This window comes from Pocillopora damicornis, chromosome 9 (genome assembly GCF_964200805.1).
Source record: "Pocillopora damicornis chromosome 9, jaPocDami1.2, whole genome shotgun sequence".
Taxonomy (NCBI): domain Eukaryota; kingdom Metazoa; phylum Cnidaria; class Anthozoa; order Scleractinia; family Pocilloporidae; genus Pocillopora; species Pocillopora damicornis.
This window is the reverse complement of record NC_142678.1, coordinates 5212007-5236652: the sequence shown is the minus strand read 5'-3', so window position 1 is coordinate 5236652 and position 24646 is coordinate 5212007. Positions and strand designations below refer to the sequence as shown.

Here is a 24646-nt window from a genome sequence, read left to right as displayed (position 1 = left end):
GCTTGAACTTCACCTCTCAGGGACAGTTCCCACATGCCTAACTTAGCGCATTTCACCGATGATTCACTCTCTTTTCTACGTATGTTACTTTTCAAGATGGTGATTCGATATATATATATATATATATATATATATATATATATATATATATATATATATATATATATATATATATATATATATATAACTAACTGCAGACAGTACTGTTTCGGCCTTCTGGGCCTCATCAGTGCAGTGCTGATGCTAGGATGGAGGTAAGGCTATATAGCCACCCCAAGTGATCTCACATATGTGGTATCATCTAAGCCATGCCAGAGTGCTCAAACTATTTTTTATGAGTGTATAATAAGTGCCAGACCCCCGGCAAATCTCTCCCCGACTCGTCTCCAATCGCGGGCGGCGAAACGCGCGTTCTGCATTGGAAATAATGATTGCCAACTCGCAGGCTAGGAAAACGCAGTCGCAATTGTTTTAAATTTGACACTTACAAGTTCAACGGATGGTACGAGTTTCCAAGACAAATTACAAGTCGCAGTGTATCACCAATCTCTAATAATTTCGCTCCAGCTTTAACCCTTTACACACTAACATCAGTATGCATATTCTCCACACTGTTCTCTATACATTTCCTAAGGTGCTGACAAGGAGAATTTGTTTAACAATCAAGAGCTTCTTTAGTTGGCGATCATTTCCTTTATTCTCATGACCTTAATGTATGATTCTGGGGTGTTAATGTAGGGAGAAATTTCATGCTGGTCACTCTTAGGGGTTAAAAGGTTAAGACCAACAGGTTAAAACTCGCTTTCCAACAATTCGCCTGCTAGGGCAACTCTATTTATAAAGCAAAAATTTCAACATGTGTTTAACTTTAATCTACATTTTAATTCACACAATTCTTCAAAATGTTACTCAAGTAACAATGCATGTTGCTGTACCCAGCGTCTGTTTCCCCTAGGTATCTGTCTTAAACAGAATATTTGTAATCTCTACTCGTGTTACATGAAAAATGCACTCTCTTTCAGCCAATCAGAAGCATGTGATTTTTTCATGTAAATTATCAACCATTAAACACGTCCATATTAAATGATAAAACACGTTTATTCCATTAGGAAGTTTTGAGAGTTCAGGTTCATTTCCCCACCCCAAAAAGGCAAGGTCTAAGTCCCCACAGCATTACCCATCTCCAGGGCCTCCGTTTGAGCTCGATTCTTCATTAGCTCCACTGTGTAAAGCTGTCGGGAAGGCTATCTAAGGCTTGCCTTGATCCTGCGCAGTAGACTGAGAAGACGGGAGCAGGCATGTATTGAGCTGCCGTTGAGGACAATCTACAGGTCAATACAGCTTAAGAGTATAAGAATTAGATTTAATCAAAGGGCTTTAATTCCGTCTTTAGTGATTTCGTCATTCGTGATTTTCCATTTCTCATAGCAGGCTACTAATTCGAAGGCAAGATCATGATTGAGTGCAGCACGTTCTGATCTCTTATCCTCATGAGTTCGATCTCATCTCCTATCATCTGACGGTGATTCCCATAGCAATAAAATTCACATCTTTGAGCGTGTAAGCCAGAAAAATTCCTGTAAAGCAAATGCAGAACATAACATTAGTTAGACTCCTAGACGCTAGGGGTTTTAGAAATCTCTCCTCCTTGCTCTCACCAAAGATGTCCACTTCAGTATCGAGAATAAAGTAAACAAATATAGTTAGATTTTGTCACCAAGACCTTCTGTCCCTCCGTTCCCCAGCCAAATTGATTTGGCGCTGAATTATGACATAACGACACATTTTTAAGAAATAAACATGTTATGAGGTTAGTTCTGAGATTTTGGTATTGGATTAACTAATTTACCCAATTGATAGTTTTCTTTATTCTCATCACTTATCTGGTTGATATTGTATCGATATTGTAAGGAGAAATTCTGTCTTGGTCACTCATGGAAGTTTAAGAGCTAAGAGTGGTTAAAATTGACACCGATTGTAAAAGACGAACTTGGAAGATTTTTCAACATCCCCAAAACCACAAGGGTGCTCAATCTGTGCATTTTCTGACTACTTTACCTGCGGTTTGCGGTCGGCATAGGGGCTTATCATGACGTTGATCAACACTGGTTTCTTATTCTTTCCCGTCTCGACGAAAGCGCTTTCCAACGCTTTCTTCAGTTCATCCGCAGTCTCTGCGAAGAAACCTTTTCCTCCAAATGCTTCGATAATTCTCTCATACCGTGCCTTGGGTAAAAGAGCTGTTGGAGGCGCACTAGAGAGAAATGTTGACAAACAAACAAATCTTTTATTTATCATACATAATCTTTCTTACCTATCACACAACGTGGAGAACAAGTTGGAATTGAGAGTTGAAGTAATCCGTGACTGGCTTAGTTTTGCTTTACTTCGCTGTGTGATTGGTTCAGAAAACTCGCGCCACTTTCTCAACCAATCAGATCCAAAAATAGAACCGATCGCGAATTGATCACTCGCGTTTTCCCGCGCTACCGGCAGTTTGCTTCTTTATTTTGAGTTTTCATTGGCTCTTTCGTATATTTCCTTAATTCTGATTGGCTGTTTGTGCTTTCTTTGGTTTGATTTAACGACATGTGATCGAAAAGCACTTTAAGACGAGAATTGCTTATCCAAAACCATGGGAACTCCCACGGCATATCATCACAAGACTTAAATAACTCGAAATAACGGGGGTTTACAGTCATCCCGCCACAAAGAAGACTCGCCTCCGGTGAGCTCGCCACCAAGGCAATCACGCCACCACCAGGTCAGCACTAGTAAACTCGCCACTAAGGTCGCTAGCTAATTTGGTATAAATTCAAAGAATAAGGCGACTCTTAAGTTTGATTTTGAGTCTCGCAAGCATCGCCATAAGGATGCCAGGGGCCATACCGCTGATAGCAATTCCAGTAACATTTGATATTCAGTTGTACACCCCCTTACAAGAGACAATTGAAGGACTTGCAACAGGCAATAAGAAAATGGAAAAACATAATCACATTATAATGACATTCGTAACTTCTTTTTTTTACCGCCGACGGTTCACAGTCACTTGTTCCATGTAACTTTACCTTTTTGCAGGATTGACTCCCAACTCGTCCCAGCTCTCCTCGTCCAATCCGTTGTAGATACCATTGTTGTTTACTATGATGAAGACGATTGGCAGATTGTATCTGGGGTGACAGAAAAACTGTGAAATTTACAACAACAAAAAAAACTCGACCACAACTAAAAGATCTCTTGACGCTTAGCTTAAATAGTACTTCTCCTTCAAAACTGCTGTAGACTTTTTTCGGTGTTAGTCGTCAGAATTTTGTGGAACATCTTTATAAAGTACAAAGTAAAGCAGTGGATAACGTTGAAGGCGCTATGCTATTCACCTCCGGGCAACTCGCACGGGATTTGCGCCCGGAAATATTGTAATCGTTGCGAGAATAAATGAGCTAAAATCATCTTTTTGTGATATATCATCTCACTTTTTTTATTTTATACTAAAACAATTATTCACCTCAGTGTAAGTGTCCACTTAGGTAAATCCATTGTTGGTTGGTTTTTTTCAAATTCTTAACACCCGCACGCTGTATTGATATTAAAAGAAGACAACAGATGCTGATCTTTAAATGTTTATTGCTGTATGATACCTGCATGCAGTTTCAAGCTCCATTCCTGAGAAACCAAAAGCACTGTCGCCTTGGACGCACACCACCCTCCTAGGGGGATTTTTGTCATCAGCTTCGGACTCAGCTAACAGAGCAGCAGCGATGGCAAAACCAGTCCCCACTCCCATTGTACCAAACGTACCCGCATCTAGCCTGGGATGAAACGCAAGGAAATATTTACAAAGTTTAAGCTGTGGAAGTCAATCGATGTAATTTAACATAACAATAGTTTGTGCACAAAAACTCGTCTGAGTTGGAATTTCTCTCCTTAGGATTCGATTTCTTTATGTGCGGGTTTGAAATTCACATTAGATGATGCGGTAGCCAGGCGCATTTTACTCTTGATTGAGCAATTTTCAATCTAGTGTCAACAGTAATCCAGGACTGCTTTGGTTTTGCTTTACGTCGCTATGTGATTGGTTCAGAAAACTCACGCCACTTTCTCGACCAATCAGATTCAAAACTAAAACCAAAGGCGACTCGGCCACGTAAGTTTTCCCGTGGTTCACTTGTTTTTACTTTGAAATTAATTTGTCTCTTGTTTCGATTGGCCGTTGTATTCACTTTGGTTTAACCCTATTCACCCTAATATCAGTATGCACATTCTCCATACTGTTATCTAATACATTTCTTAAGGTGCTGACAAGGAGAATTTGTTCAACAATCAAGAGCTTCTTTAGTTGGTGATCATTTCCTATATTCCGATGATCTCAAATGAATGAATTAGCAGTATTATTGTAAGGAGAAACTAGATGCTGGTCAATCTTAGGGTTTAAAAGGTTAGGTTCCAATGGTATTGGTCTAATAGTGTCTTGTGAAGACTGTTCATGAAAAGTAATCAAGTCTCTGAGTAACTACTAAGTTAAAACAGATTTACGACAGATTTTGAAAATTAAAAAATGAACGAAATTACATCATACCTGTTTCGAGGGAGGTGATTGGGTATCATGGTTCGTCCAATGTCCATTGTGTTTGCTCCTTCATTAACTACAACACAGTCACGCGGTAAACGCTTTGTGAGCTAGAAAATGAAGAAAAGCGCCAGTTTCAATTCAGCGAAATCCCTTACCTTCTGTTTTCCAGGAAAAGTATATTCCTGTGCTTCAAACTTGCTCACTCCCCACCCCAAGCTATGTAACCATGCCTCTTGTGAAGAATGTAAGACCATATAAGGCCACTAGGACTATTTGTAAAAGTACTGGTACTCATTAAATTACATGTAACAGTCCATATGGACAGGAAGGTAAATGAAATGTTCAGTTTCATGGCTCGTGAGCTAGAATCCGTTTCTAGAGGTCTGGGTTAAAGTCCTGGGAAACTCATTGCTTCTAAGGGCCTAGAAGTATTTATAGGGAAGACCTGGCAATTTTGTAGAAATCTCAGCTAAGAGCAGAAGGAATACTTCTGGTCACCTTATGCCCGGGAAGCTGAGATCATATTTGGCGATATGGACCACCACGCTTGCACGATGATTTTAAAAATATGAATATTCCACTTACCTGACCATAAACTTGGTAGTAATTCATTGGAACAGAAGTCTCGTTGGTAAGTTCCTGTTGAAATATAAATTCATACTATGAGCAAAATTTGATAAAGTGCTGTAAAACCAATAATTAAAAGAGCAACTTTGAACTCAAAGTTGAAAAAATAAACAAAGACAATACCTATACCTCATTGACTCGTTTGTTTGTTTCTGACTTTTCCTTAAGTTCTTTTCTCCAGCTAGGGGAACCACATAGATTTGCTAGATCTTCTCCAAATTTCCTCTTTGCTGCTTCTCCCAGCTACAGACAAAAATAACTTCCCATGAATTCTCAAATAGTGGAACTTGTGGGTTCACCAAGACACTTCATCAGACACAATTTAAGAATGGACAAAAAGTTTATCAGGTTTCAAAATAGAGGCTTTATCAGACCCCACTGAGAGTTGCAGTTCTTATTGATCAAACTAAAACAAAACAAGAGGGTTTTAACCCCTTAACTCCCAAATCAAATTTGTTATTCTCCTCACTGTCAACCATACAATTCTTATAATGTTAGTTCGGAGAATTTAGTATTGGATCAACCAATTATCCCCAAATTGATATTTTTCTTTATTCTCATCAGTAATCTAGTTGATATTGTAAGGAGATTCTGTCTTAGTCACTCATGGGAGAAAAAAGGTTAAGGTGCTATATAACGGCATTTTTCAATCTTATTGGAAGTGCCATGGCCTGACCATTGGCACACCTGAATCTGTGTCCAGAGGTCTGAGTGCAAGACCTGGTCTACTCATTGTGTTGCGATCTTGGCAAGATAGTTTAGCCACACAGTGCCTCTCTTCACTCAGGAATATGACTGGATAGCAGCCAATGTTTAGAAGCCTAAAAAAATGCTGAGGGGTAATCAACAATCAAAAAGCATCCCATCCAAGGAGAAGTACCAAAACTCCTTGTCTTTTTGTGCATTGGAGACTGGGATAAGTTTTGATGCCATGTGGGCTACTTGACTCAACCCCAGACCTTTTTCTTAGCCCTTAAATAGTATGACACCTAGAGTTTTTGAATGTGTAGGTACAGCAAAGAAGAAGGAATAAACCAAAATGGAAAACAAGAGGTTAGGGATAGCTAAAATGAATTCTTTACACCAAAACATCAGTTTGTATAATCTCCATACTGTTCTTTTTATATTTCCCAAGGTGCTAACAAGGAAGATTGGATTAACAATGAAGAGTTTTTTTGGTTCATGATCATTTCCTATATTCTTGTCACCTCAATGTTTGTTTCAGGGGTGATAATGTAAGGAGAAATTGGATGCTAGTCACTCTTGAGGCTTACAGGCTTTTCAAGGAGGCCAAGAGACAACTTTGAAAAGTTTAAGCCACACATCTAAAGCTGTACCTACCAATACATATTAGAGACAAAGACTTTTTGAGGAGCTACAAGCTAATCATACAGGCGTACCTGTTCTGCTACTCTATTTAAATCTCCCAAAAGCACAACCTCTGCACGTACATTGTTATTCATTTCCTCTGCATGGAGATCAATCTAGAGAAAAACAAAAGTTGAGCAACAATCCATGCGAGATGAGAAAGTCACTGAATGATATAATTGTATTCCTTAATTTAAACTGTGACAGTTGTATTTAAATGGTTACATAAGATTTCAAAATCCATGTGGAGTGACACTAATTAAATTAAGATGGCTCATGCAAATTAAGATAAGGGTATATTTCAACCCTTTAACTCCCAAGATCTGATTGTTAATTCTCCCCTCTAGCTGCTACACATTTCCTTGTACATAAGTTATGAGAACTTGGTGCTACATCAAGTAAATGTCTACCTGATAAGTTTGAGTATTATCATAACCTGTTTGCTAGAAAGTATATGGATAAGTATTTACTGACAGCTTATTTGATTATATACCTGTATTATTTTAACATCAGGCCTAAATCTTGGCGGTTTACCAAAATGAAGAATCCAGTTCAATCTTGCACCAAACAGAAAGATCACATCAGCTTGAGATAAGGCTCTGAGGACAAAAGTATATATGAGCATAAGGAATATTAATGTGGCTAGAACAATTAACAATTATTGGCCAAAGACAAAGTGAATATTGTTGAATAGTCCTAGCGATGAAGTTGAGGAGATTATTCAACAATGTTCACTAAGTCGGAGGCAAACAGTTGTTTCGGTGTAATTGCTCAGACAGGTGCTTCCCAATTCTGTTGTAAATTCATTGTGTTGTTAGCACCATTCTGTTTCTATCGTCTTAGTCACTTTTATTGAATTGAGATAAGCAGCCAGTCTCCATTAGAATTTAACAGGTTTATCTTTTAATTCAATCAGGTTTATCTAATTCAATCACGTTTATCTAATTCAATCAGGTTTATCTAATTCAATAAGGTTTACCTAATTCAATCTGCAAATGTGTGACCTCTAGCCTGGTTGTATGTGTATGGTTAGTTTTGTGCTCTTTGGAATTAACTTTTCTTCTATTGTATTTATCCCTGCCTTCATGACAATGACAAAACATGAGGTGACTTGTTAAGAAGACAGTAACTGAACTAGCGTGGTGTGCAATCAGCATGCATGCATGTGGGCTCCGAGACATTTTCAATATGTAAGCTCATAAGCAAAGTGACACATGCAATAATATTATAGCATGTGTGCATTTAGTTTTTGCGAGCCGTATTTTTGAGGACTTGTTACCAAGTTTTATTATAAGCCGTGTCACTGTGTTGAGGTTGTTTTGGCTGATTAAACATGGACTTGTTTTCCAAAGGGTTTTCTATAATTGCTTAAGGACATGACTAAAGCAAGATATGATGCAATCCTTAACCAATCAGAATGCCTGCATCCCTTTAATCACCAGAAGAATCATACCTAATGCTTTTAGCCATTACTGAGATATCAATAATAACTGAATGAGTGAGCAGAAGGTTTGTTGCTTGCAGAAAAATCTCCCATTGTAGAAATTCCTGAAGTTTGTATCTCAAAGGAAACTCGCCTTTTTCCTTGGGAAAAATGTGCGATATCTTCCTGGTTTATATGTCTGTACAGTAATAGCTTGTATTTCATGTTACTCATGAAGAATGACTAGAGGTACTTACCTTGATCTTGCTGCAGCTACACAGAGGGGATGTTCATCAGAAATCACTCCCTTCCCCATAGGGGTGGGGAGAAATGGCAACTTGCATCTCTCTACAAATTCCTGGAGAGGTTTCTCAGCACATGCATATGCAGCACCTGCAAAAGGAAATTGTATATCCTATATGAATACTGACAATACAATTGAAGAGGCCAGACTGTTGTAGACTGTGTAATGAACCCTTTACACCCTAATTTCAGTATGTATATCCTCCATACTGTTCTCTATACATTTCCTAAGGTGCTGACAAGGAGAATTTGGTTAACAATCAGGAGCTTCTTAGGTTGGTGATCATTTCATTTATTCTTGTGAATTTACTGTTTGATTCAAGGTTGATATTGTAAGGAGAAATTAGATGCTAATCACTCTATAAAGTCAAAGAGGTTTAGAACAAAATGCAGCTAACAAATGATATTTGGATATAATAATTCCTGACTCTTGCATACCCAGCTCTCCTAAGTCCATATGATTAGACACTTATCTGAAGAAAAAGCTACCAGTTTGTAAGAAGTGTGGCATTTTTTGTCACTCTTTTACACCAGGTACAATGAACACAGCAGACAGCTCTTAACCCTTTAACCCCTTAGAGTGACTAGCATCTAATTTCTCCTTACAATATCACTTTTGAATCAAACATTAAGGTCATGAGAATAGAAGACATGATCACCAACTAATTAAGCTCTTGATTGTTCAACAAATTCTCTGTGTTAACTCCTTAAGAAATGTATGAAGAACAGTATGGAGGATATGCATAATGATGTTTGGGTGTAAAGGGTTAAAATGGGTAACTGGGACTTTAAATTTCACCTTTTACACCCTAACACCAGTATGCATATTCTCCATACTGTTTTCTAAACATTTCCTAAGGTGCTGACAAGGAGAATTGGTTCATCAATCAATAGAATATTTAGTTGGTGATCATTTCCTTTATTCTCATGCCCTTATGTGTGATACAGAGGTTATACTGTTGGGAGAAATTAGATGCTAGTCACTCTCAGGGGTTAAAGGGTTAAAATATTTTCTTTCCCTTAAAAATTTGGTCTCTTTACGCCCAGCAATAGATCCAAAGAAATAATTTCTTCTTTGGCATTAATTAAAGAAAAATTAATTGGAAGGTTTTTTTTTTAGCTAGTACCTTTTCCAATTATAACTAGAGGTTTTCTTGCATCACTGAGAACCTGGACAGCTTTGTCAACAGCAAATGGATTGGCTAGACACTTGGGTGGAGGAGGTGAACAGCAAATTTTCCTGAGTGTGAAAAAACATTTCCACTGTTTAATCAAAGTCAAACTACAGATTTTAGGCCTCTGAGGTACAATTCACCACATTTACCAAGTTTGAATTTAATGTTAGTAGCAAAATGTACATAAAAATATCAATTTAAGCCTCAAATGCTACTTGGTTAAAAAAAAAATAAGAAAATAAAATATAGTTTTTCATGACTGAAACCAAATGTGATTCTTTAAATTCACAGAACATCAAGCTATCAAACTGAAGCTCCTATAAAAGAATCTCAAGTACATTGTGTAACTCCATGTCAATTGCTTACAGCAGCCTAATGATTTTCTTGGAGTCTTTTTTTCTCTTAAGTGTTTTAATGATTTACAAATTAAAACAGTTCAAACTTTAACCACCAATCTGTCCTACAGCATACTTAAGCCTTGAACAACTTAACATGGTGTGTACTGCTAGTCACCTTGCCTTGCAGGCTGCAACCTTCTCTGTAATCATATTCCCTGGTAAGTCCAGATAACATGCACCAGGTCTTCCATACATACTTGTCCGCACTGCCTATTAATAAAATTATAGCATAAAAAGTCACAAAAAATAATCAGTAATAAAACATTACCTGATTTCTAAAAGTTGATGTAATCTTTCAGAGAAGTTTAATTATCTGCTGAACTAAAAATATTAAAAAATACTGAAAAATTGCAGCAAAAGTTCTACTATTGCTGTTGAAGTATCTTTTCTAGGAGGAAGTTGACAGACCCAGAAAGATGGACTTTTTCACATCTTCCTAAAATAAATGATTCTGCCTTCTTTACCTTTTCAACAAAGAATGGTATCACCCCTACACTGCTTGGTCTTGCTGAATACTTGCTGTAAGGTCTTGCTGCTTCAACCTGGGATAATAAAATCATAAGTGAAGAGTTCTTGGAAACTGAAAACACTGGTCTACAGAAAGTTGATCAATTACAAGGGGTTTCACCATAATGGAGTAGCAATCTAACCTGTGTGACAAGAAGCAGTTACAATAAAAGTAACTTGTACTAGTTTCATCCAATAGAAACATTCCAAAAAAAACAACAGAAAGTGTGATAACCTATAAAAGTGCTAGTCAGGTAGATTTGTAATGCTGAAAACATCTAGTTCTTAAAAAAATATATTACTTAACATAACATGTTAAAAAACAAAAGAAGTGCCCCAAAAAAAGAAGTGCCCAGAAGAACAATGCATGTATATAAAGCTAGCACATATGAGAGAGGAATATTGATTTCAATTGTCTGTATTATTTGATGTTCATAAAAGCTTAAATAGGAAGAACATTTCATATAGGGTGCAGAAAAGAATAAATTAACTCCCCTGACTGACCAAGAGAGAATTTCTCTTTACAGTATCAACACAATGTCAAGCAGTCAAGTGATGAGAATAAAGGAAAACATCCATTAGTGGATTATTGGTTGATCCAACACCAAATTCTCCAAACCGACATCATAAGAATTGTAAAGCAGACTGTGATGAGAATTACTAATGAGATCTTGGGAGTGAAAGGGTTAAGTTGCCTTCTTGTGAGTAGGTTTTTTTTTCTTTCTTTTTTGTGATTATTGCAAATAGTGCTTTTTCAAACCACTGTACCCTAAATAAAATGCACAAGAGAAGTATTGAGTACTTACAAACCTGTGGAAATTCTTGAAAAGCACCCATGCTTTCTTGATCAACATCACTTGACCCACCAATCACTAACACAGGCCTGAAGAACAATCATTCAATACCCTTCACACCCTAACATCAGTATGCATATTCTCTATACTGCTACCCACACATTTCTTTAGATGTTGACAAGGAGAATTTGTTTAAAAGCCAAAAGCTTCTTTAGATCATTTCCTTAAGTTAATTCTTGTGCTGTTAATTTTTGATTCAGGGGTAATCACGTACCAAGAGATGAGATGCTAGTCACTCAGGTCAAAAGGTTAGCAATATAGTCCTGGTAGTAATCACAAATAGAGAAGTATGTGACAGCAAATGAATGTTCAGAAAAAAAAGAATTTCCCTTATTGTTCCTTGTAGCTCACAGTTTTCCTTACACTTTGGTCATCTTGGAACAAATTATGTCTGTGGTCAAATACCTGTGCCTATTTTGGCTCCAAATGGATGCTATTGTTTTTATGGTTCAGTGGCCAAGCATAATGACAACAAATCTGAAAGTCTTAGGTTTGATTCCTCATTGGGGAATCTGATGTTTCCATTGCCCCATTGCAGTTAACATGATGTTTCTAATGGACAACACCTTTTTCCATTTGATAATTATGCTCAAAACTATTCAACTAAAATAATGTTGCAAATTATATTAAAGGTTGAGAAAGGAAGCAGTTGAGACTGCAGAGTGAATAACAAATTACCAGAAACTCAACTTTTGCAGGGTCTTACATCCACACAAATATATGATTTTTACTCTTTTGTTGATCAATGTAGTTTGTTTTCAAGAAACACATTAACATCATTTTTTCAACTGCTTTTTAAGAGTACTTTAATCATCAAAGTTTAAAAAAACATCATCTCACAATAACCTGCGTAAACTTACCAGCAGTTACTCATTGCATTTGCCATTCCTCCAAGAGCATGCAATAATCCTGGACCAGAAACTACAAGACAGACACCAGGTCTGCAAACAACCATTCAGTTAGATCATAAATGAATATGAACCTGTATCTTGTGGGTATTTTTTTTTATCTTAGTTTCAATGCCTTAAGTATCACTTTCAAATACCTATAATGGTTTACAGAATTACAGACAAACTGTGCAATTATGGAGGGTAGGGACAGTATAGTGTTGACAATCCTCTCAGGATTAAATCTGTGATATTATAACTTAGCTGCTTTATGATTTGGCTCAATACATGGTAATTTGTGGTCGTTCTGAATTTTGCATTTGAGATAAATTATTCCTCAAGGGTTTTTTTCCTATCTCTCATTTTCATGGGTTCAAAAGAGCCCATGTAATATTGCACAGTAAAATCCTTAGATGATAAATTCAGTAATTGATAGAAAACAAACTGAATACCTTACCGTCCAGTCAAATATCCAACCGCTGATGCCGCATAACACGCCTGTAAGGATAAGTTCACTCATGTTATCCAAATTATACTTAGATCAGACAAACTGTACCCTGCATCAGGCGTCCCTATCTTGAAAAGAAGGGAGGGAGAGGGGGGAGATTGTGTGTATAACAGCGTGTAGTGGAAGTGGGAGCGCGTGACAGTGACTAACAGGGTGGAGGGGGAGGGGGAGAGGGGAGATTGTGTGAATAACTGCAGAACAGTCGACCGCCGATTCTTGCGCTGCTAAACGAGAAACGCCTAATCACAAGTTAGACTACTTGCAATGGTAGTGCTTAAAGGAAAAGTTCCTCACCACTCACGTACCGCTTGTTCGTTTCTCATACCAATGTATTTGATTCCCTCTGCTTGCGCTGCCCCTGCTATCTCTATGACTGGTATTCCTACAACTCCAAACATGTATTCCACACCTTGAATCTTCAGGGCAGACGCTAGCAGCGATGCACCTGAGAGGGACTCCCCATTATCAGTTACTTCAACGAAGTCTCGATCCTCCATTTCGATTACGCCACTAAGAAGGCAAATGTTGTAGTCTTACACCCCGTACTGGCAAAACACCTGCTTAACCGCTGACTAAAAATTAATCCCCACTGAAAAGTCGCATCGTTAAAACTTAGCGACGAATATTAATAAAAATAATGAAATAATAGATTATTGCAGTTCTGAACACTACGTAAGTAGTAGTGAAAGTAAGGCCTGAACAAAATTCTTGGTACCTCTGCGATACTAAGCTGCACTGGTATCGCAAAGGTCATGGGTTCAAATCCCGTAGAGGCCTGAAATTTTTTTCAGGCCTTATTTTCATCACTACTTAAGAAGTGTTCATAACTGCGAGGATTACATCCTTATTCGTTTCTTCAACCGCATATGATTTTCATATATTTACAATCAATAGATTCTTATTATGTCCACCTGTTGACTAACCTGATCTTGTCCCCAGTCTCCTCTTTTCTTCTTTGGAGCAAATAAGAGAGAGAAACCCGGGAACAAGGCTGCGTCTACAAGATGGCGATGGCGTCCTATGTAGGTTGACTTTATTGGGAGTTACTACATCACGGGCGACGAGCGGGGATAGAAAAAACGACCCAAATATGAGCGGTCAGCGGTGAAACAGCTTTTATACTTCATATAGAGACATATAATTTGTTGTTCCAGAGACAATCGTGTTGTAAAGCCGAAATGTTAACAGTTTACTTCACAGTTTAAGCAATTTTTCAAAAGTGTTGATTGAACTCATATCTTTTACTGCTTAAATAAACAATGGAGGCTTCGGAGAGGGAGTCAGTGGCATTTGGAAAGGCACCAAGAATAATTATATATATGGTTTGTAGCTAGCTGCGTGACGCGCGTGACGAAAAAAAAGTATCATGATTTCCGGTTGTCAAAAATGTCAATTAAATTTGGCAGGAACTTGGTTTTCGCACTGTAGTTTGCTTTTCCTGGAAGATTTTGCCATGGATGAAGACCAAAAGCCAACAATGTTAAGAGATTTAGAGATCGACTTTTTGAAAGAACATCTCAATGGCTTTTCTGTTGAAGGCAATTATTGTTTTGGATATTTCGAGGGAAAGATAGATTTTCGCGAGCGTCAATGGTGCAGAATCGTAACTTGATGGAGCCAGCAGTGGACAACATCCCAGAATTCAAACTTTGTGATTTTTTTCTCGGCTTAAACGCTAAGTCAGTTGTTCAATTGAATAGGAAGAAAAACATTTCGAACGGAAAACAGCATTAAAAAACAGCATTAATTGCGCGTGTGGATCTTTTGAGAAAAGGTCTCCTAAACGAGTGGTCTTGATTGTAAATATTTAAGGAATGGTAAATACATTAGCCTTAACATGGCTGTTTCTCGAAGCTCAGTGTTTTCCTAGTTGCCTTTTTTCCACGTGAATTGGGGGCGATTGAATAGATATAATATGTAGTAAAAGAACTTCAGCTGATAGAAATTTTAAATTTCTCATCTTAGGCTGTGGATACAAAATTCAAGTGAAAAGGAAGCCAACTGTGATTAATGCTTTGAACAAGTCAAGATACGTTTTTTTCGTCACACAACAAATTACATAACGTGAATATCATCCTTCTTGATGCCTTTCCCGATGCCTCCGTTGGTTAATAGAGCATTAAAAGTATTGTTCCAGTTAAAGCTTGAGGAAGATTGCTTAACTTTTTAAGTAGCGAAGTGTAACTTGGTAACATTTCGGCTTTACAACACGATTGTTTTCTGCAACTACAAAACGTACATTTAATTCTTCTTGGTACCTTTCGGATGCCACCGATGCCTTCATTGTTTATTAAAGCAGTAAGAGATATATGTACAATCAACACTTTTGAATTGCTTAACATTTTATTTAGCGAAGTAAACTGTTTACACTTCGGCTTTACAACACGATTGTTTCCTGATACTACAAATGATCTGTCTATATATGAAGTATGAAAGTTGTTTCACCGCTGACCACTCATATTTGGGTCATTTTTTCTATCCCCGCTCGTCGCCCGTGATGTAGTAACTCCCGACTTTATTAACCCTGTCTAGTAGCAAACCACTGTGGAACACATATTAACTTCAAAGGTAAGAGTAGAAATGTTAAATTTATCTTTTTACTCCACGATGACAATAACAGTTAATAAGGACGTTTTTTTTTTTTACATTTAGTTATTGCTACAGAAGTCAAGTTACTTCACGCGATATTGTCTACTTGCAGATCGAGGTTACAGAGCTAGTTTATCAATTCAGATACATTTTGAGCCTGTAAAAAGGACTTAAGACTTATTGCACGGCAGAATATTTTTGTCTTAGCGGAGTGAGAGTAGAAGTTTTAGGTATGCATAAACAATAGCCTATTAACATATTTAAACAATTGCGAAAACTAGGCCAGACAGAAAAAAACCCAGGCTCTAACAGCATTCGAACCCGTGCCTCCCAGATACTAGTAGGGCGCAAGCTGGGCGCTATTACTAACTGAGCTACGGAGCACGCGCAACCTATTTCGTGAACGAAGGTTTGGAGTAACCTTGGTAAAATTTCCGCACAGCCCCATACTATTGTAAAACAAATCTGTTTTCCCAATGGAAATGTATTGTTTTTGTCATTGTTTTCTCTATATTCAAGAACTGAATGCATAATGAAGTATGGGTCTGTGTGGACATTTTACTATAACCTTAATTAGGCTGATACGCCCAATGACATATGAGAGGGTGTCCTCACAATAAAAAAGTAGATAAATGTACATATTTTGAACTATGAGATAAATTTTTATGATTATTATGTTGGGAAAAGAACATATGAGTGTATTTTGAGCAAAGTGAGGATTTGTTTTCTCAAATTAAAGACAAAAAACTTGAAAATAAACTGGCTATATTAAACAATTAGAAAATTTCTATATCCCATTGAGGGGACTTGGTGTATGTGTGTAGGTCTAAGTTGGTATTAAGCCTTTATCTTTGAGATTTTTATCAAAATATTTGTTATTGCCTTTAACCCTTTGACCCCCAAGATCTGATTGTTAATTCTCCCTTCTAGCTGCAACACGTTTCCTTGTAAATTTGTTGCAAGAATTTGGTGTTGGATCAATATAATATTATTATAAGAAAACACGATCTATTTCTAGATGCGAGTTTATTTCGTTTCAAATAATTTTGCACACAATCATTACTACTTTTTTCAAATTCCTTCAACAGCTTACCATTTCTTCGTTTTTCAAGCATTAAGCATCCAGGTTTGTAAGCCTGTAAACCAACTGTCAAATTTTTTGGTAGATTAGTTAATATATCAACTTCAAACATTTGGAACCCCAAGTGTGTTGGCTAATCAGAGCAAAGGTAATTATTGTATAACCACGCCTTGTCACACACGATTGTGAGGAACATTCATCGAGTGAAGACAGTCAAACTTCTGATTGTAATACTCTTGTTAGATGGCGTCGGTTGAGTGAGTTGACCTTGTTGTCGACTTTAGTAACATCATCTTGAAGCAAATCATTTTGGAAAACATATAAACTTGTAAGGTATCAGCAGAATGTTAAATTCAGCTTATTGCCTACGATGGCAGTAGTGGCTGGGTATGTATCTAAATATGAGACGTTTTGGTGTGAAGTATCAGTGAGTATTTTTACGCGTTGTGCCAAAAACACTCATTAAAGTACTCAGCGTTACTACACACCAAAAGTTTCTAATATTGAATAAGCTATTTAATTTCCAACTGCCTTATTTAATATTTCGAGGGCCATAGTTTGTCAATTGAATTTCGTTGGCAGCTGAGCTATGAATTAATTTCAGAGGCTTCACTTTACTAAACCACGATAGGGCACTAGAGTAAACTATCAAAAGAACTAGAATAGTTTGTTTTCATTTTAAATTTAATATGTAATGTCTCAACTCTGAAAATGTTTCCACTGCCATTAAGCATATCTTGAACAAAAAGGATATCTCAATGAAACCAATGTTGGGAAAGTAACATTTTTTTAAGTAGTTATCAAGTACACAATGATGCTCCCAGGTAAACTGCAATTTAAGCAATTGCAGAAAGTAGGTTTTGTAGGTTTTGACTCGAATTAAACCTGTGCCTCCCAGATAGTAATAACTGAGCTATGAAGGGCACACACCAATATTTTTTAATGAATGTACCATGGAAGGTTTGGATCGATGAATAGTTGGCAAATCCCCTTTTTTTTTTTAGACTGATGACTGTATATCACTTTGTCACACAGTGAGCTTCTTAAGCTATGGATTTTCATAACTATTACTATTATTATTATTATTTTAGATTTTATTATATTATTATTTTAAGTTTTAGGTTTAATAGATTTCCCCGTATTTTTTCTTCACTTGAGAACCTAACCAGAGGTTGCGGTGCGCTGGCTGATCGTAGCAAATCAAATTATTGTGTAACGACGCTCTGTCACATGCGATTACGAGAAGCGTTCATCGAGTGACGATAGTTAAACTTCTGATTGTAATACTCCCGCGGACGTGGTGAGAACAGAGTATCTCAAGGGAATTTTGAAAACTAAGACTGTTCTTAAAATAAGATGATATACGGGCAGCGTAGGTAGGTATGATGCGTGAGAAAGCTCCTAGTCCAAATGCTCAATCTTGTTCCCAGTGTCCTCTCTTCCCTGTTCAAATGAACCACCCAGGGGAACCTGTGAGAGAGGCGGCATTTACAAGATAACGTCGGTTAGGTGAGGAGACTTTGAGGCAAATCACTTTAGAAAATATATGAACTGGTAAGGTATGAGTACAATGTTAAATTAAGCTTATTGCCCACGATGGCAGTAGTGGTTGGGTTTATACCTAAATATTTTATATTCATCTGGGTTCCTTTTTCAAACCCGATGACGTTGCCGCCATCAATGAAAAGAACTGAAGTAGTTTGTTTTCATTTTAAATTTCCTTTGGAATGTCACTACTGTTAAAATTTTACCATTGCCATTAAGCATATCTTGAACCAAATGGATATCTCAATGAAACCAATGTTTCAGCAGCGATGCTCTCAGGTAAACTGCAATTTAAGCAATTGCAGAAAAGGAAGACAAAAGATGTAGGTTTTGACTTCATTCAAACCTGTGCCTCCCAGATACTACAAAGTGAACTGTGAAGAGCACATACCTATCTTTATTCGTGAACGCATCATGGAAAGTTTGGATTAATGAATAGTTAGCAAATCCTTCTCCTTTTAAGATGGCTGTCCCTTTGTCACCCAAAAGCATATGAGAGAGTTTCCTTACTAAAGAAATTTACACTTAATAAGTTATTTGAGCAACAGGTAATTTGTATGAATGTATGTTGATGAAAGCAAGGTTCAAAATAACAGCCAGCTACCGGCGGCACCCGGAACTTTTAGCACACTTATCAGCGATTTTTCACCCGAAGAACTGGAATTTTATATCAAAATATTATGCTTACTGATCATCCAACTGAAGTTAAAGTCGCTGTCATGCCATGGTGAACATTTCATGCTAGGCAATTAAGAAGTCAAGAAATGCGCTAAAAGCTTTTCGGAAACGTAAACGAGTATAAAGTTTCGAAATTTGAAGCCTGCAACAGAGAGTATTTTTGTTTACAGTATTCAGCTTTTCGTATTTGTTGAAGCGTGAAACATGCAAGTTTGGTTATACACTGTCACATTACCGTGTTTACGTTTCTGCACTTACATACTACCTTTAATCAAGATTTATTTTCTGCCAAATCCTGTTCAATGTCGTGCGCAAAGCCCTCTAGTACGCGTTCAAATTAAAGTCGGTACTGGACAGTACAGATTTCCCATAGAAAAGCGCGACAGTTTGTCTCGACAAAGTTGTATATTTCGCGCTTGAACAAACCAAAATATTGAGCCGTTTGCAACGTTTTCTTAGAAAAGGAATTACTGCCACAAAACATGTTGATCAAAATAAAGATTCTGATGCTGAAATTATTTTAAGCAATTTAAGGTAATTATTCCTTTCAGTACTGTTAATAAATCATGTTGAGTGTTGAAGACATGTGCTGACTGCCATTTATTATTGACAGTTAGGAAAACAATGAGCCTTGACAAAAGCCTACAAATTCACGCTAAAAGTTGAAAAATTATTTTCAACCCTGAAAAGTAAGGTGCTTTTACTTCGAGTGAAAGACCAAAACCTTGAAGATAAAAAACAGGTAAAATTATACAGTTAGGAAACGTTTATACTCATCGATAGGGTTTGATGTAGGAGTGTTGATGAAAGAAGGTAATTTTTCTATTTCTATGGCTATTACCTCATATAGGAGGCGAAGCCACACATGTCGTTGAAGTGAGTCAGTGAGTTAGTAGTTTCCTGGTGCTACTGATTGTTTATTTCAGAGCACTAAAGAAGACGATAAACATATTAAAATCATCTCAGTATGGTGCATAAAAAATCAAAGCATTTCCTTGCAGGAATATCTTTGAAGGTGTGATTGGGGCATATAAAGGAATTTCCTTTCGGTCAAGAGAAAGCATTTTAATGCTTGAATTAGGGAATTAAGCCCAGTAGATTGGAAAGTGAATTTTTTTTTTTAGTCCTTACTGTGACACTACACATGATGATAAAATCTCTCAAAATAATTTTACACTGGTGTCTATTGCACGTAATTGATGACAAGACTTTTCATGGCATAAATATCTGGATAGGTGATCTATTAGTCATACAAGCCCTGAAGACAAATTTTATTTATTTGAATATCCTACAATGGGGAATGTCTTGTTGTATGAAACAAAAGAAATTGCGATGAAATGGGAAAATGAATTTTATTCAGCAGGCAAAATCAAAAGGAGCATAGTTTAATCAATATTTGGGCCTAGAGGATAGACTGATGGAGGAACTGTGAGCTTTTTGAGCTAGCAGATATGAATTATCATAACTATTACTATTGTTATCATTATTACATTTAATATTGTTAATATTATTGTTACCATTCAATTATCAGTTGAGTGTCAAATAATCAGTATATTCTTGAATCATCTTTTTCTTGTGGAACAGGGTACTTGTAAATATGTGGGATGCAGTTGGCTTTCTGCACCTGAGACAAATCTTCTGCAACACTACCTTCTAGTATCATTCTACAATCTTGAATTCTCTTCCATACTTAATACAAATTGTGCTATATAAATAACACATATAGTGTTAAACTCCTTTTTGTGATTTTTATCATTTTTTTTTACCTTTTTAACCAGATTCTTTCCATTAAAGTCTATTGGGAATCTCTTTTGTAGTGTCCATTAGAAATTTCTGTTCTCCAGTTTTTGCACTTTGAGTTGCTCCTTTTGATGGCGATAGGTGGAGTGACTTTTCCATTAAGACAAGTTCATTGAACAAATTGTTCACACAATGACAACTATAGATTAAAGTTTAAAATCACAGGGACAACATTTAGATTGTATGAACTGGTTGTGTGAAGCTATGTAAAGGGACATGTTGGAAATGCACTTCTCTTTGTATGTCCTTACTCATGTGAAGGTTTTTCTTTCAGGGCCTTGGCCAGAAATTGCACTGTCTGTGAATCCCTTTGTTAGTGGCAATTGTTATAGTAAAACTTTCTTTCCTGGAAGAGTATGACTGTTTGAAACATATTTTGCTCAACTCACTGTCCAATTTATTTGTTTATTCAAACTTAATTCATTGCTTCTGAAACCCTGTCAAATATGCGTGTCTGGTTGAGTAAATCTCTTTTATGTTTGCTTCTTACATTTTAGAATACTTTAGCATGGCCAAAACATTCATTTCTGGGAAAAAGCCACACCATTGCAAAACTTGTGACAAGCGGTTTACTAGGAAACAAGATCTGCAAAGACATGAAAGATCCCACACTGGAGAGAAGCCATACCAGTGTAAAAGCTGTGACAGGTGGTTTAATCAGAAAGGAAATCTACAAGTACATGAAAGATCCCACACTGGAGAGAGGCCATACCAGTGCAAAACTTGTGACAAGTGGTTTGCACATAAGGGTGATCTAACAGTACATGAAACATCCCACACTGGAGAGAGACCTTATCAGTGCAAAACATGTCACAAGTGCTTTGCACGAAAGGGTGATCTAACAGTACATGAAAGATCCCACACTGGAGAGAGGCCTTACCAGTGCAAAACATGTGACAAGTGCTTTGCACGAAAGGGTGATCTAACAGTACATAAAAGAGTCCACACTGGAGAGAGGCCATACCAGTGCAAAACTTGTGACAAAGGATTTGCACAAAAGGGCGATCTACAAGTACATGAAAGGTCCCACACTGGAGAGAAGCCATACCAGTGCAAAACTTGTGACAAGTGGTTTAGTCACAAAGGAAATCTACAAGTACATGAAAGGTCCCACACTGGAGAGAAGCCATACCAGTGCAAAACTTGTGACAAGTGGTTTGCACAAAAAAATAATCTAACAGTACACGAAAGATCCCACACTGGAGAGAAGCCACACCAGTGCAAAACTTGTGACAAGTGGTTTGCATATAAGGGTGATCTAACAGTACATGAAAGATCCCACACTGGAGAGAGACCTTATCAGTGCAAAACATGTCACAAGTGCTTTGCACGAAAGGGTGATCTAACAGTACATGAAAGATCCCACACTGCAGAGAGGCCTTACCAGTGCAAAACATGTGACAAGTGCTTTGCACGAAAGGGTGATCTAACAGTACATGAAAGAGTCCACACTGGAGAGAGGCCATACCAGTGCAAAACTTGTGACAAAGGATTTGCACAAAAGGGCGATCTACAAGTACATGAAAGGTCCCACACTGGAGAGAAGCCATACCAGTGCAAAACTTGTGACAAGTGGTTTAGTCACAAAGGAAATCTACAAGTACATGAAAGATCCCACACTGGAGAGAAGCCATACCAGTGCAAAACTTGTGACAAGTGGTTTGCACAAAAAAATAATCTAACAGTACACGAAAGATCCCACACTGGAGAGAAGCCACACCAGTGCAAAACTTGTGACAAGTGGTTTGCATATAAGGGTGATCTAACAGTACTTGAAAGATCCCACACTGGAGAGAAGCCTTACCAGTGCAAAACATGTGACAAGCAGTTTCCACAAAAGAGTCATCTAACAGTACATGAAAGATTCCACACTGGAAAGATGCCATATCAGTGCAAAACTTGTGACAAGCAGTTTCCACAAAAGAGTCATCTAACAGTACATGAAAGATCCCACACTGGAGAGAGGCCATACCAGTGCAAAACTTGTGACAAAGGGTTTGCACAAAAGGGTGATCTACAAGTACATGAAAGATCCCACACTGGAGAGAAGCCATACCAGTGCAAAACTTGTGACAAGTGGTTTAGTCAGAAAGGAAATCTACATAGACATAAAAGATCCCACACTGGAGAGAAGTCATACCAGTGTAAAACTTGGAATAAGCAGTTTACTCTGAAAGGAAATCTACAAGTACATGAAAGATTCCACACTGGAGAGACGCCATACCAGTGCAAAACTTGTGACAAGCAGTTTCCACAAAAGCAGGTTCTAACAGTACATGAAAGATCCCACACTGGAGAGAAGCCATACCAGTGCAAAACTTGTGGTAAGCAGTTTATGCAGAAAAGAAAACTACAAGTACATCAAAGATCCCACACTGGAGAGAAGCCCTACTGGTGTAAAAGCTGTGACAAGTGGTTTAGTCGTAAAATAATTCTGAGAGTACATAAACGATCTCATGCTGGAGAGAAGCCATACCAGTGCAAAGCTTGTGACAAGTGGTTTACTCAGAAGGGAACACTTCAAAGGCATGAAAAATTGCACTCTGGACAGCAGCCATATTCCTCAGATTACGATGAAACATTTACTTGCTGGATTTGTCAGGAGGAACTGAGCAGTGCTTCCCAGCTCATTAACCACTATGAGGAACACATGAAGTTGCCTTGATATTATTGTTGATACATGTAAGTCTATCTGATGTAAGATTACAAATACATGGAACAAGCACAGTAGGGAAGCAGGTGCATAATAGATATAAAGTTTTGGTGATATACTCTCTTTAGGTTAGACTGAAGTTATATTTTGGTGAAAAAGTAAAGTTTTCTATTTTCCTCTTCACAAATTTCAGTGGATTGTAACCAAACTTGGTTGTTGGGTCATTCACAAATAGCAGTTATTGAAATGATGACAGATTGTGGAAGTACATGTCAATAACGAGAGTAAGCTTGATACATGTTAGAGGAAATCCATGGTAAAAAACAGAGCAGCAGAAACAAAACACTATTTAGTTTTGAATTAGCTTCATGTTAAAGCTCTAATTCGAAGAAAGCATTTGAGTATGTAATTGTTGTGAGTTTGCTTGTGACTTATTAGTTCAGCCCAGCAGACTGTTAAAAATGGATGCAGAGTCTGCATCAAAGTCTGCTGAAATTCCTTCCATATATTTAGGGCTCACTTTTATTTTTCTCAAATCAAGCAATTTATTTACAAGGTCAGACAGATAGGAGTTTTCATTTTGTCACAAGAATGAGATGAAGCCAAAAAAACTCATGAAATTGAATGTTCCCATTAGGATTTGAACCCTCACAGTGTAACATTGTGGCTACTCTCATAACCTAGCAGTCAGAAAAAAATGATCAGGAGTAGACTTTATGTACCAGTTGCATGAAGCTATTTTAAAGGACTCGTTGTAGATGCACTTCTTTCTTTATGTGCTGACTCAAATCAAAATTTTTGTTTTTGGGCACCTGCCAGCAGTGGGCATGGTGAACAGTTTCATACAGTCAGCAATTGTTATTGCTGATGCACATGTTGTCAGTGATCAAAACTACCAGCATGGATTTTCTCAGTAGTCAACACGATGGGCATGTATTTCTGCTAGCTCTGAAATGGTAGATCATCAGAGAAAAATACCTTGGTTATTTCTAGCACTTGTCACAAGTCACAAGTGACTTTTTAAAGCCGATGTAAAGGAGAAGAAAAGCCAACAGTCAGGGAGTATGTTTTAACCCTTAAACTCCCATAAGTGACCAAGACAGAATTTCTCCTTACAATATCAATGCAACATAGAGCACACAAGTGATGAGAATGAAGAAAAATATTAGTTAGAAGATTATCAGTTGATCCAATACCAAATTCTCAAAACTAACATCTCAAGAACTGTATGGCAGAAAGTAAGGAGAATTACTAATGAGATCTTGGGAGTTTAAGGGTTAGAGTTGAATGAGTTATTTCAAGGCAATCACTGGATCACAAAGTACATAAAACTTCTGTTATATTTCGGGAGCTCAAGGAGCTTAATAAGCTTACATTAGAAGAGAAATTGTGATCTAATATTAAAAGACGTTTGAGTTTTGAAGTAAAATGAATAAAGTTGATTCTCAGATTGACTATCTTATAAAGTGGGACAGGTACAGTTATTACACCTGCAGCAGGCTAAATGCTATATGCTATGCTACTTTTACAATCTGCATCTAATGACACTTTTATTTCTTTTTAAATAGAGGCTGACTGGTTTTCTTTGTTTGTAATGCTCTTCAATAATCTTACAAGCTAATGTTTTGTTTTCTTAGGGATGCGTTTGATTCCTCTTTCCTTTAATTATTCCTTAAGCTG

The 24646-nt window shown here is 37.3% G+C and overlaps 2 protein-coding genes across 8 annotated transcripts; one reads left to right on the top strand and one right to left on the bottom strand.

Annotated features, from left to right (window-relative positions):
* Positions 1–861: 861 nt before the first annotated feature.
* LOC113664752 (2-hydroxyacyl-CoA lyase 1) lies at positions 862–13173 on the bottom strand. 4 transcript variants are annotated; one of them, XM_089182707.1, is made up of 17 exons: positions 12926–13173; positions 12570–12610; positions 12086–12166; positions 11182–11254; positions 10329–10406; positions 9980–10074; positions 9419–9531; positions 8246–8381; positions 7059–7164; positions 6598–6681; positions 5327–5440; positions 5156–5209; positions 4577–4677; positions 3639–3809; positions 3069–3170; positions 2059–2254; positions 862–1577 (listed from the first exon to the last, which is right to left on the bottom strand). In XM_089182707.1, exons 1-17 carry the CDS (start codon positions 13115–13117, stop codon positions 1545–1547), a joined length of 1770 nt encoding a protein of 589 aa, XP_089038833.1. In that variant the 5' UTR covers positions 13118–13173; the 3' UTR covers positions 862–1544. The 4 variants fall into 4 exon arrangements, with proteins under 4 accessions (XP_089038833.1, XP_089038836.1, XP_089038834.1 ...); XM_089182710.1 differs by having other exon boundaries at positions 11178–11254; positions 12565–12610; positions 12926–13155; XM_089182708.1 differs by having other exon boundaries at positions 12565–12610; positions 12926–13155.
* A 441-nt stretch (positions 13174–13614) lies between these two features.
* On the top strand, positions 13615–23216 carry LOC149039788 (uncharacterized). 4 transcript variants are annotated; one of them, XM_089182693.1, is made up of 4 exons: positions 13615–13658; positions 15141–15188; positions 16298–16335; positions 20811–23216. In XM_089182693.1, the coding sequence occupies exon 4, from the start codon at positions 20822–20824 to the stop codon at positions 22976–22978; it is 2157 nt and encodes a 718-aa protein (XP_089038819.1). In that variant the 5' UTR covers positions 13615–13658; positions 15141–15188; positions 16298–16335; positions 20811–20821; the 3' UTR covers positions 22979–23216. The 4 variants fall into 4 exon arrangements, with proteins under 4 accessions (XP_089038819.1, XP_089038822.1, XP_089038823.1 ...); XM_089182696.1 differs by lacking the exon at positions 16298–16335 and having other exon boundaries at positions 13626–13658; XM_089182697.1 differs by lacking the exons at positions 13615–13658; positions 16298–16335 and having other exon boundaries at positions 15124–15188.
* Positions 23217–24646: the final 1430 nt, after the last annotated feature.

Bases quoted from the DNA above. Each gene is read 5' to 3' on its own strand.
- LOC149039788 (XM_089182692.1), top strand. From the start codon at position 20,789: ATGTTTGCTTCTTACATTTTAGAATACTTTAGCATGGCCAAAACATTC.
- LOC113664752 (XM_089182707.1), bottom strand. From the start codon at position 13,117: ATGGAGGATCGAGACTTCGTTGAAGTAACTGATAATGGGGAGTCCCTC. The intron at 11,255-12,085 runs GTAAGTTTACGC...ATTGTTCTTCAG, and splicing joins AATGCAATGAGTAACTGCTG to GCCTGTGTTAGTGATTGGTG. The intron at 9,532-9,979 runs GTGACTAGCAGT...TTTCACACTCAG, and splicing joins GTTGCAGCCTGCAAGGCAAG to GAAAATTTGCTGTTCACCTC.